Source organism: Oncorhynchus gorbuscha, linkage group LG13, assembly GCF_021184085.1.
Source record: "Oncorhynchus gorbuscha isolate QuinsamMale2020 ecotype Even-year linkage group LG13, OgorEven_v1.0, whole genome shotgun sequence".
Lineage (NCBI taxonomy): Eukaryota > Metazoa > Chordata > Actinopteri > Salmoniformes > Salmonidae > Oncorhynchus > Oncorhynchus gorbuscha.
The window spans coordinates 46664825-46678002 of NC_060185.1; the positions used below are offsets into that span (position 1 = coordinate 46664825).

At 43.0% G+C, this 13178-nt stretch overlaps 1 protein-coding gene across 5 annotated transcripts in view; it reads right to left on the reverse strand.

Annotated features, from left to right (window-relative positions):
• LOC123993029 (latent-transforming growth factor beta-binding protein 4-like) overlaps positions 1-13178 on the reverse strand; it is a 105426-nt gene that overhangs the window by 18117 nt on the left and 74131 nt on the right. For 4 of the 5 annotated variants that reach the window (XM_046294766.1, XM_046294768.1, XM_046294764.1 and 1 more), the window contains 4 exons: positions 11688-11790; positions 9635-9697; positions 6161-6283; positions 3040-3216 (listed from right to left, as the gene is read on the reverse strand). In XM_046294766.1, the coding sequence (XP_046150722.1) occupies positions 3040-3216; positions 6161-6283; positions 9635-9697; positions 11688-11790 (466 nt within the window). The remainder of the gene's footprint in view (positions 1-3039; positions 3217-6160; positions 6284-9634; positions 9698-11687; positions 11791-13178) is intronic. The other variant, XM_046294765.1, reaches the window with a different exon arrangement.

Here is a 13178-nt window from a genome sequence, read left to right on the forward strand (position 1 = left end):
AGTGCTCTTCACTGACGAGTTGCGGTTTTCTCTCACCAGGGGTGATGTCTGATTCGCGTTTATCGTCGAAGGAATGAGCGTTACACTGAGGCCTGTACTCTGGAGCGGGATCAATTTGGGGGTGGAGGGTCCGTCATGGTCTGGGGCGGTGTGTCACAGCATCATTGGACTGAGCTTGTTGTCATTGCAGGCAATCTCAACGCTGTGCGTTACAGGAAAGACATCCTCCTCCCTCATGTGGTACCCTTCCTGCAGGCTCATCCTGACATGACCCTCCAGCATGACAATGCCACCAGCCATACTGCTCCTTCTGTGTGTGATTTCCTGCAAGACAGGAATGTCAGTGCTCTGCCATGGCCAGTGAAGAGCCCGGATCTCAATCCCATTGAGCACGTCTGGGACCTGCTGGATCGGAGGGTGAGGGCTAGTGCCATTCCCCCCCAGAAATGTCCGGGAACTTGTAGGTACCTTGGTGGAAGAGTGGGGTAACATCTCACAGCAAGAACTGGCAAATCTGGTGCAGTCCATGAGGAGGAGATGCACTGCAGTTCTTTATGCACCTGGTGGCCACACCAGATACTGACTGCTACTTTTGATTTTGACCCATATACACTACCGTTCAAAAGTTTGGGGTCACTTAAACATTTCCTTGTTTTTGAAAGAAAAGCACATTTTTTTGTCCATTAAAATAACATAAAATTGATCAGAAATACAGTGTAGACATTGTTAATATTGTGACTATTGAAGCTGGAAATGGCAGATTTTTTATGGAATATCTACATAGGCGTACAGAGGCCCATTATCAGCAACCATCACTCCTGTGTTCCAATGGCACGTTGTGTTAGCTAATCCAAGTTTATCATTTTAAAAGGCTAATTGATCATTAGAAAACCCTTTTGCAATTATGTTAGCACAGCTGAAAACTGTTCTAATTAAAGAAGCAATAAAACTGGCCTTCTTTACACTAGTTGAGTATCTGGAGCATCAGCATTTGTGGGTTCGATTACAGGCTCAAAATGGCCAGAAACAAAGAACTTTCTTCTGAAACTCGTCAGTCTCATCTTGTTCTGAGAAATGAAGGCTATTCTATGCGAGGAATTGCAAAGAAACTGAAGATCCTGTGTATGACTCTCTTCACAGAACAGCACTAACTGTCTCTAACCAGAATAGAAAGAGGAGTGGGAGGACCCAGTGCACAACTGAGCGAGAGGAGAAGTACATTAGTGTCTAGTTTGAGAAACAGACGCCTCACAAGTCCTCAACTGGAAGCTTCATTAAATAGTACCCGTAAAACACCAGTCTCAACGTCAACAGTGAAGAGGAGACTCTGGGATGCTGGCCTTCAAGGCAGAGTTGCAAAGAAAAAGCCACATCTCAGACTGGCCAATAAAAATAAAATATTAAGATGGGCAAAAAAACACAGACACTGGACAGAGAAAACCAGTCAGTATCTGGTGTGACCACCATTTGCCTCATACAGCGTGACATCTCCTTCGCATAGAACTGTGGCCTGTGGAATGTTGTCCCACTCCTCTTCAATGGCTGTGTGAAATTGCTGTATATTGGAACACGCTGTCGTACACAACAATCCAGAGCATACCAATCATGCTCAATGGGTGACATGTCTGGTGAGTATGCAGGTCATGGAAGAACTGGGACATTTTCAGCTTCCAGCAACATGGGGCCGTGTATTATCATGCTGAAACATGAGGTGATGACAGCAGATGAATGGCACGACAATGGGCCTCAGGATCTCATCACGGTATCTCTGTGTATTTAAATTGCCATCGATAAAATGCAATTGTGTTTGTCATCCGTAGCTTATGCCTGCCCATACCATAACCCCACCGCCACCATGGGGCACTCTGTTCACAACGTTGACATCAGCAAACCGCTCGCCCACACGACACCATATACGTGGTCTGCAGTTGTGAGGCCTGTTGGACGTACTGACATATTCCCTCGATCAACGTTGGAGGAGGCTTATGGTAAAGAAATGAACATTATATTATCTGGCAACACCTCTAGTGCACATTCCTGCAGTCAGCATACCAATTACACATCCCCTCAAAACTTGGGACATCTGTTGCATTGTGTTGTGTGAACTGCACATTTTAGAGAGGTCTTTTATAGCCCCCAAACACAAGGTGCACCTGTGTAATGATCATGCTATTTAATCAGCTTCTTGATATATCACACTGATAGGTGAGAATTGTCTGTTAATTGAATGATTAGAATATTCCGCCCTGAAACATATAATTGTATGGAATTGATTAGAATGTATGAAATCATAATCAATAAATGTGTAGTCCTAGTCAGAATTAGGGTAAAACATTACGTCTTTATGGTATTTTAAACACAGACTGTCTGAGCTTGGTGCCGACCTGACTAGAGATTTGGGAGAGAACAGGGAGTACGTCTCAAGGACAAAGTCACTATCTCTGTCGGCTGGGAAGTGAGACAGACAGTGTGTGCGTAGCAGGACATGTGTGTGCGTATGTTTGTGTGTACGTGTGTATGTATGTTTGTGTGTATGTGTGGGCGTGAGAAGCCAGTATAAAATTAATTGATTTGTATTCTTGACTTCAGAACGTTCCCGTGAATAAACATTTCACTGTGGTAGACTGGGCCTCTGTCTGTTTTCATTCGACCAGGATCTTACAAATTCTGGTTTGCAGACTGAGAGTAATATAATTCAATTGAGTGATGTGCCTGGAGAACACAATTCTCCTATCACACACCTGTCAGGTAGATGGATTATCTTGGCAAAGGAGAAATGCTCACTAACAGATATGTAACCACATTTGTGCACAACATTTGAGAGAAATAAGCTTTACGTGAGTATGGACATTTTCTGGGATCTTTTACTTCAGGTCATGAAACATGGGACGAACACTTTACATGTTGCGTTTGCATTTTTTGATCAATGTACATGCTGTGACATAAGGCAGATGTTAACACTGGTCATTAGCTGCATTCTGATTATCCAATGCCGGTCCAGTATGATCTGGAGGTTTGAATCAGAATAGGGACGCTCACCTGATCCAAAGTAAGGACACCTCTCACAGTTCTCTCCCCAGGCCTTGCCCACGCGGCTGCAGCAGCAGATCTGCTTGGTGATGTTCCTAAGGATGGGCACGGAGCAGCTACCACGGCCAGAGCCAGAGTTCAAGATACGATAGCACTGGCCCTTATCCTCCGAGATCACCCTATGGGCTGCAAGGAGGAAGACAGGGTGAGGACATGCCATTGGGAGAATGGTAGAGAGAAGATAGCGTTTATTATAGCCATACAGAAACAGCTTCATTTCCAAAAAGGCCTCAAGCAAAAGAATACACAAAACCCAACATGCAGGCTCAACACATGCTGATTGTTGACTGGCAATTTATCTTGAAATATAACGATGGTGTGCTCTTCGTCTTTGCTTTTTGTGTCACAATTCTCTGGTACTTGATCTTAGCTTAGAAAGCAGTAGGCAATCTGTTGCTTTAGTCGGGTTAAGAAACACAGAACTATTCAACTGAAGACAGACAATGAGTTGCAGAAGTAACTGAAGTCAGAAGAAAATAAGAAATGTCGGAAATAAATCGCTGTTAAACCATCGATCCAGAGTGCAAGAAAACAGAAAAGCTCAAAGCATTCCCATGAATGGTTTGGCAACACATTATTTAAAGATGACCGCTCAGAGTCAACGATGCACACAAAACAGACAGCTTCCAGCAGTTAGAGCCAGGAGTTGGGGCGGACTGGATAGAGGGAGCCCACAGACAAGCAGATCCAAACTGTGTCAGATCCAAAGGCAACACACACAGGGGTCACAGGGCCAACCAGCATTTCAGAAGCACTGACCATCGTAAAATGCTGGTTAGAATAAGCAGGCCAGGCGCTGTAATGTCATGTTCATGATGTGCGTATAAATGTGTAATGTATGTTTTATGTATGACATAATACAGCACAGTTAATGTAAAGTATTACTGAATGTGGTTGAATCTAAAAGCGTGTGGAATTTGAACTCATTTTTGGGATCAGAGCATGAATAAAGATAATGGAAATATTTATTACATGAGGTAGTCTACTGCCCTACAGAGTGTTTCCACTATATTCATTTAGCTGCTAAATAGTTTCCGCCACTCCAAAAGATTGAAAATTATTTTCGATAACGACATTTTCAGTGTAAACTTGAAAAGTATGTCGAAATTATAATGGAGCTATATATAGTACCAGTCAAACGTTTTGTTGTTATTTGGACTATTTTCTACATCGTAGAATAATAGTGAAGACATCAAAACTATGAAATAACAAATATGGAATCATGTAGTAACCAAAAAAGTGTTAAACAAATCAAAATATATTTGATATTTTTGAGATTCTTGCAAGTAGCCACCCTTTGCCTTGATGACAGCTTTGAACTCTCTTGGCATTCTCTCAACCGGCTTCATGAGGTTCTCACCTGGAATGCATTTCAATTAACAGGTGTAGGTGTGCCTTGTTAAAAGTTCCTTCTTAATGTGTTTGAGCCAATCAGTTGTGTTATGACAAGGAAGGGTTGGTATCCAGAAGATAGCCCTATCTGTTAAAAGACCAAGTCCATAATATGGCAAGAACAGCTCAAATAAGCAAAGAGAAATGACAGTCCATCATTACTTTAAGTCAGGAAGGTCAGTCAATCCAGAATATTTCAAGAACTTTAAAAAAGTTTCTTCAAGTGCGGTCGCAAAATTGGCTCTCATGAGGACCGCGAAACTGGCTCTCATGAGGACCGCAACAGGAAAGGAAGACCCAGAGTTACCTCTGCTGTAGAGCATAAGTTCATTAGTTACCAGCCTCAGAAATTGCAGCCCAAATAAATGCTTCACAGAGTTCAAGTAACAGACACATCTCAACATCAACTATTCAGAGGAGATTGCGTGAGTCAGGCCTTCATGGTCAAATTGCTGCAAAGAAACCACTACTAAAGGTCACCAATTAGAAGAAGAAGAGACCTGATTGGGCCAAAAACACGAGCAATGGACATTAGACCAGTGAAAATCTGTCCTTTGATCTGATGAGTCCAAATTTGAGATTTTTGGTTCCAACCGTCTCGTCTTTGTGAGACGCAGAGTAGGTGAACGGATGATCTCTGCATGTGTGGTTCCCACCGTGAAGCATGAAGGAGGAGGTGTGGTGGTGCTTTGCTGGTGACACTGTCTGTGATTTATTTAGAATTCAGGGCACACTTAACCAGCATGGCTACCACAGCATTCTGCAGCGATACGCCATCCCATCTGCTTTGCACTTAGTGGGACTATCATTTGTTTTCAACAGGACAATGACCCAACACACCTCCAGGCTGTGTAAGGTCTATTTGACCAAGAAGGAGAGTGATGGAGTGCTACATCAGATGACCTGGCCTCCAGAATCACCCAACCTCAAACCAATTGAGATGGTTTGGGATGATTTGGACCGCAGAGTAAAGGAAAAACAGCCAACAAGTGCTCAGTATATGTGGGAACTCCTTCAAGACTGTTGGAAAAGCATTCCTCATGAAGCTGGTTGAGAGAACGCCAAGAGTGTACAAAGTTGTCATCAAGGCAAAGGGCGGCTACTTTGAATAATCTAAAATATATTTCTTGAACACTTTTCTGGTTACTACATGATTCCATATGTGTCATTTCATAGTTTTGATGTCTTCACTATTATTCTACAATGTAGAAAATAGTAAAAATAAAGAATAACCCCTGAATGAGTAGGTGTGTCCAAACGTCTGACTGGTACTGTATATATTTTTTATAATATCATCTTTGAGAGCTAACAATCACCAAAATTAAAACTAGACGGCCGGGGAGGATCTAAAATTCCCCAAAAATGTGAAGACATGGGGCCCCCATTGATTTTGTTTTAATGCTTGAGTCACTCAGATAGCATAAAACACGGCATAAGCCATGGCAAAATGTGTAGAATTGCAGGAAATTATCCTTAAAAACAGATTGTTTTTGTTTTACCTGGTCTCTTTACTCAACATGTTTTTGTTGTATGTGAAGTTGTGTGTATAGTGTTTTGTACAGTTCACCTCCATAGCACCTCAGCCATGCGTTATTCCTGCTCATTCCAGACCCCGCGGCACAGCGAGCACAGTATTCCCTTCCTCTCCTTCAAGCGGAGCGCCCTGTAGGCTACTTACAGATACAGATCCCGTGAGAGGCGTCCAGTATGTATCCTTGCCTGCAGACACAACTGTAGCTCCCTCGAGTGTTCACACAGTTGCCGTTCTCACAGAAGCCTGGCTGCAAACACTCATTAACATCTAGGAAAGGAAACACCAGGGTCACAATCCCTATTCCCTAACGTCATCCATCCATTCATAGGATCCACGGACAGGAAACTGTCATGTACCCTCTTCCTGAAGGCCTGGGGAGATAACAGGGCTCCCCACTAATAATGAGAGCTGAACCTTGACTGACTGAGTGACAGACTGTGTACAGTACTTGCAGGGGAGGCCCTGGTCACAGAGGACATTCATATTCTGGGGATATTAACAGTGACTGACTGAGTGACAGACTGTGTACAGTACTTGCAGGGGAGGCCCTGGTCACAGAGGACATTCATATTCTGGGGATATTAACAGTGACTGACTGGGTGACAGACTGTGTACAGTACTTGCAGGGGAGGCCCTGGTCACAGAGGACATTCATATTCTGGGGATATTAACAGTGACTGACTGAGTGACAGACTGTGTACAGTACTTGCAGGGGAGGCCCTGGTCACAGAGGACATTCATATTCTGGGGATATTAACAGTGACTGACTGAGTGAAAGACTGTGTACAGTACTTGCAGGGGAGGCCCTGGTCACAGAGGACATTCATATTCTGGGGATATTAACAGTGACTGACTGGGTGACAGACTGTGTACAGTACTTGCAGGGGAGGCCCTGGTCACAGAGGACATTCATATTCTGGGGATATTAACAGTGACTGACTGAGTGACAGACTGTGTACAGTACTTGCAGGGGAGGCCCTGGTCACAGAGGACATTCATATTCTGGGGATATTAACAGTGACAGACTGTGTACAGTACTTGCAGGGGAGGCCCTGGTCACAGAGGACATTCATATTCTGGGGATATTAACAGTGACTGACTGAGTGACAGACTGTGTACAGTACTTGCAGGGGAGGCCCTGGTCACAGAGGACATTCATATTCTGGGGATATTAACAGTGACTGACTCGAAACCCAATGAGGGTGGCTAGACATGACAAACATTTGTGCTCAGAGTTCATTCTCTGTGAAACAAACACATTTAGTAAACTGTAGGTTTAGCTGAGAACTTGGAAGAACAAGGCCCAACCCTGAAATCACAGTCTTGGAAACACTAAAAAGTCTGGCGACATCCAACGGGAGTGTAAAAGAAAACCATAACATAAACATATCAGTGTTTATCCAACCCCGTCCTCATCAATATGGTAGCAGCTTTACGACAACGAGGTGTGACTCTCAGGGAGTTAGGGAGATTGAGTGAGTGATGCAACGGGGCCTGGTGTTGCCATTATGTCTCATACAATCTGGCTCCATGCTTTTCCTGGAGAAATGCTTTTCCAGCAGTCAGGTTATACAACCGTCTGGCCTAACTTACACTGCCTCTGTTGGGTAATAGCAGTGAACTGAACTGTTGGGTAATAGCAGTGAACTGAACTGTTGGGTAATAGCAGTGAACTGAACTGTTGGGTAATAGCAGTGAACTGAACTGTTGGGTAATAGCAGTGAACTGAACTGTTGGGTAATAGCAGTGAACTGAACTGTTGGGTAATATGAGTGAACTGAACTGTTGGGTAATATGAGTGAACTGAACTGTTGGGTAATAGCAGTGAACTGAACTGTTGGGTAATAGCAGTGAACTGAACTGTTGGGTAATAGCAGTGAACTGAACTGTTGGGTAATATGAGTGAACTGAACTGTTGGGTAATATGAGTGAACTGAACTGTTGGGTAATAGCAGTGAACTGAACTGTTGGGTAATAGCAGTGAACTGAACTGTTGGGTAATAGCAGTGAACTGAACTGTTGGGTAATAGCAGTGAACTGAACTGTTGGGTAATATGAGTGAACTGAACTGTTGGGTAATATGAGTGAACTGAACTGTTGGGTAATATGAGTGAACTGAACTGTTGGGTAATATGAGTGAACTGAACTGTTGGGTAATAGCAGTGAACTGAATTGTTGGGTAATAGCAGTGAACTGAATTGTTGGGTAATAGCAGTGAACTGAACTGTTGGGTAATAGCAGTGAACTGAACTGTTGGGTAATATGAGTGAACTGAACTCATCCCCAGTTCACTGTAGACCTTCTTGCTACAAATAGACATTCAAAGGTAACATTGCAAATATGGTTTGCATCATCACCGGTCAGCACCTAATCCATTTGAGTTACGACTGTATGTTAAATATCTCCATGTAGATGCAGGAATGAAAAAGTTCCTCCTGCCAAATAACAGTAATACGTATATCCATTGAGGCACGTTAGTGAGGCCTCCTTTATGTTACCGAAATTGACTTACAGATCAATGTGGTTTTTCTCTCTCTATTTACTTCAACTGCTAACTAATATGCGTTTATAATCCCAGTAGCCCCAATCCTATTCTAAAGAACCACAGGTGATGTTTTTACAATATGCAATTCATGAACAGGTGGGTCGACTAGAACTACAGCACATGCATTTGATCATACGGATGAGTGGCATGGTGTCAAAGTGACCTGCCTTTGGGTATGTGCCCCTCTCAGATAAATAGCAGATTCACCATGAATGAGCGCAACCCCATTGGTATTTCCCATCTGAGTGCCATCCCATGTTTTTGAACGGGCCTGAATGATTCATAGCCAGCATGATAGCATTTGCTTGTTACCATCAGGGGAGATGAGTGCTCTGTTTTCTCCTATCCCTCTCATATCCTATCAGGCTCTACAGAGACGGATGAAGCGGCCCTTCCGTAGCGGCAGATAATCAAGGCAGGGCTCGTGGTTTCAGAGTAAATCGCCTCAGACTATTCAGCGCTAGATCGCTGGGCCAAGTGACAAGACTGGGTTGAATGACGAGCTGCTTCAAAGAGCTTTGTGTGTGTGGGTGAGCTGAGTCTATATGGAATATGACAAGCGAAAGAGACAGCTGCTGACTCGATGAAGTGATATTGTACATTAATCCACTCGAAACATCACATGAAAATGAGAGGCGCCATATTACGAAGATGGACCATTGCAATGCTTCTCTTTTCCACACCTATTTGACCTGGTATTTGTTAAATACTGTCAAATAAAATGTTGTGACATTTCAACACACATCTCTTCCGGTTAGTTCTCCTGTTTCCAGAGTCAAAGAGATTAAAAGTGCCGAGATAGGATGTAAGTACACTTAGAATAAAAAGTGCTATTTAGAACCTAAAAGGGTTCTTCGGCTGTCCCCATAGGAGAACCCTTTGAAGAACCCTATTTGGTTCCAGGTAGAACCCTTTTGGTTCCAGGTAGAACCCCTTCCAGAGAGGGTTGAACATGGAACCCAAAATATTTCTACCTGAAACCAAAAAAGGTATGGGAACACCCGAAGAACCCTTTTGGAACCCGTTTTTCTAAGATTGTAGATGACCACCATCATTCTACAGATGAAACTCACCGACACACTGGGTGCCGTTGATCCTCTCAAATCCAGCCGGACAGCTCCCATCGACTCCATTTCCTGAAAAGGCAATTCACATATTGATGATTAAACAGCAATACTCGAGAGACCCTATGTGAGCCCTACTGATGTAAAGGGAAAGGGGATACCTAGTCATGTAGATGCTAATAGCTGTGTCTACAACCAGATTGATGGGTCAATATTTTCTTGCCTATGTTTCTCCTGCAGAGCCTGGACGAGATTTCAGATTCTTTTAGTTCTCAATCTGTGTGTACTGTATATACAGTCCCTGATCCCACCATGGAAGACGAGCAGCATGTAGCACCAGAGAGAGAGAGCCGAGCGTACAGGAGCCATGGGATACACCGGAGCGTTCTGGGCCAATTAAACCAAGCGAAACAAATAAAGGGTTTTTACCATACGAGCATGACGACTCACCGTCAGTCTAGAGTGGAAAACCCCCTCAACTAACATTGGCGAACAATCCCATCTCCGGCGAGTTAACTAGCTATTTTACTCCCAATTGTTTGCTGGACGGTTGGCAGCCTAAATCACACAATACTGGTCACCTGTCTGCTAACAATCTCCCTCCCAGCTGTCTCTCCTCTCACATCCAACAAAGCACTATTCGGAGGCCCTTTACAGGTTTGGGAGACAAGTGGGAAGTTGAGAAGTGACTTGAGGTCGCTGAGTAAAGATTCAAAGGACATTCCTCAAAGGAAATGGAAAGTTTAAAGTGCTTAGTGCTTCAAACGGCCGTGATCCCTGGCCAGAGTTTTGGACAAGGCCTCCATTGTTCGGTATCAACCATTTATTTATGGGAATGTTTAGGGAAGTTGTTTGCAAGGAGGGAGACGTCGCAATTGATGAGGTTTTCATTGTAGTCTAAATCTAAATGAGGAAAACCATGATATTCTCCAGACTGTTGAACAGAGAGAAAAACAGCCCGGTGATGTATTTCTGTATTGATCAATGACCCGACATAATGCTATAGATTTCTTAATGGCTCCGGCTAAGCGTGGAGTTAATCTATTACATCATATGTCCATTACTGATAGCAACAATAATACTGTGGAATAGTATGAATTCCCTGTTCGTCTAACAGGAGCAGATACAAACAAGACCATGTTGATTTCTGGGCTTTGCTATCTAAAACAAGTAAGTACATTCTTTCACTGGCATGGCTGATTAGAGTTACCTAAAAAATAATAATGACTGTCTGGGTTCCTGTTAAAATGATTAACGGTGATGAAAGAAGTTGAAAATAGAACATTAGCTCACTACTTTTTGACATGATGTTGATATGGTCTAGGAGGCGAGAGCGTAAAGCCAACTTATGGACAAATATGGCTAAGAGAAAAGTACATTCCAGTCAGGTTAGTCAGGTCTGGAGTAAAACACAACTTTATGTGCTGTGTATATCTGGTTTATAATGTGATACTACGGAAGTTCTTATTTCATTATCAGACAACAGAGCGAGGCCATCTGGTTTTAGGTTTATAAAAGGAATTCCACTCCAATCTACAGCATCCCTGTCCAGAGTCAATGTGAATAAAGTAGTGAAGGTGAGATTAACAAGAACAAGCTGGTAGGCTAGCCACTAGACTGTAGCATGGGACATACGTTTAAAAAAAAATGTATTTAAGTGTAACTCTGCAATAATACAAAATACAAACATGGTACAGGTGTCATCTACAATACATTCCATCAGCTATACACATGTATACATAAACAAAAAACTAAGTATATATGATCAGTGTAATACAGGTGTAACTCATTTGTTATTGTTGCACCTGGGATTGCTAATCAGCAGTGACCTCCCCATTTGTTTCTGGTATACAATGATTGGCTTTGAGAAAGGGGACAGAAGGTGTGGGAGGGGGGGGGCATCTACGCAAGAAATGGGAGAAAAAGGATGAACCCACTTGGTGATAGAAAGACTGAGAGGAGAGTACAATTGTAGCGGAAGAGAAGAGGGACACGGACAAAAGAGCAAAGTCAGACAGGTGACTACTAGAGCGGGGGGGGGGGGGGGGGGGGGGTCTTTTACCTGTGTTAGGGGGACATAGGACACACTCGTTGATGCCCCAGGCCAATCCAATCCCTCGGCAGCAGGTGTCCTGACTCCTCAGTCCTGGGAGAGGTGAGCTGCACTGAGAGGGGTAGAGGAGAAGAAAAGAGCATTGGATTTAAACTGGCACAACCACAATGAGAGATGCCACCCATTTCTATTGGATTGCTTAAGACCTAGCTACATCACTTGATGCATATGACATATATACAGGTAACTGCCAAAATAAAGGAAACACCAACATAAAGTGTCTTAATAGGATGTTGGGCCACCATGAGGCACCGGAACAGCTTTAATGCACCTTCTAGACACGGTAGCCAAAAATAATGGGCAACTGGGCCTGCCCAGCATTTTATATTTGATCCCCTGCTGATTTTGTATGTTTGCCCACTGACAAATAAATTATCAGTCTATAATTTTAATGGTAGATTTATTTGAACAGCAAGAGACAGAATAACAACAACAAAAAATCCAGAATGTCAAAAATGTTATAAATTGATTAGCATTTTAATGAGGGAAATAAGTATTTGACCCCCTCTCAATCAGAAAGATTTCTGGCTCCCAGGTGTCTTTTATACAGGTAACGATGTGAGATTAGGATCACACTCTTAAAGGGAGTGCTCCTAATCTCAGTTTGTTACAGTGCCTTGCGAAAGTATTCGGCCCCCTTGAACTTTGCAACCTTTTGCCACATTTCAGGCTTCAAACATAAAGATATAAAACTGTATTTTTTGTGAAGAATCAACAACAAGTGGGACACAATCATGAAGTGGAACAACATTTATTGGATATTTCAAACTTTTTTAACAAATCAAAAACTGAAAAATTGGGCGTGCAAAATTATTCAGCCCCTTTACTTTCAGTGCAGCAAACTCTCTCCAGAAGTTCAGTGAGGATCTCTGAATGATCCAATGTTGACCTAAATGACTAATGATGACAAATACAATCCACCTGTGTGTAATCAAGTCTCCATATAAATGCACCTGCACTGTGATAGTCTCAGAGGTCCGTTAAAAGCGCAGAGAGCATCATGAAGAACAAGGAACACACCAGGCAGGTCCGAGATACTGTTGTGAAGAAGTTTAAAGCCGGATTTGGATACAAAAAGATTTCCCAAGCTTTAAACATCCCAAGGAGCACTGTGCAAGCGATAATATTGAAATGGAAGGAGTATCAGACAACTGCAAATCTACCAAGACCTGGCCGTCCCTCTAAACTTTCAGCTCATACAAGGAGAAGACTGATCAGAGATGCAGCCAAGAGGCCCATGATCACTCTGGATGAACTGCAGAGATCTACAGCTGAGGTGAGAGACTCTGTCCATAGGACAACAATCAGTCGTATATTGCACAAATCTGGCCTTTATGGAAGAGTGGCAAGAAGAAAGCCATTTCTTAAAGATATCCATAAAAAGTGTTGTTTAAAGTTTGCCACAAGCCACCTGGGAGACACACCAAACATGTGGAAGAA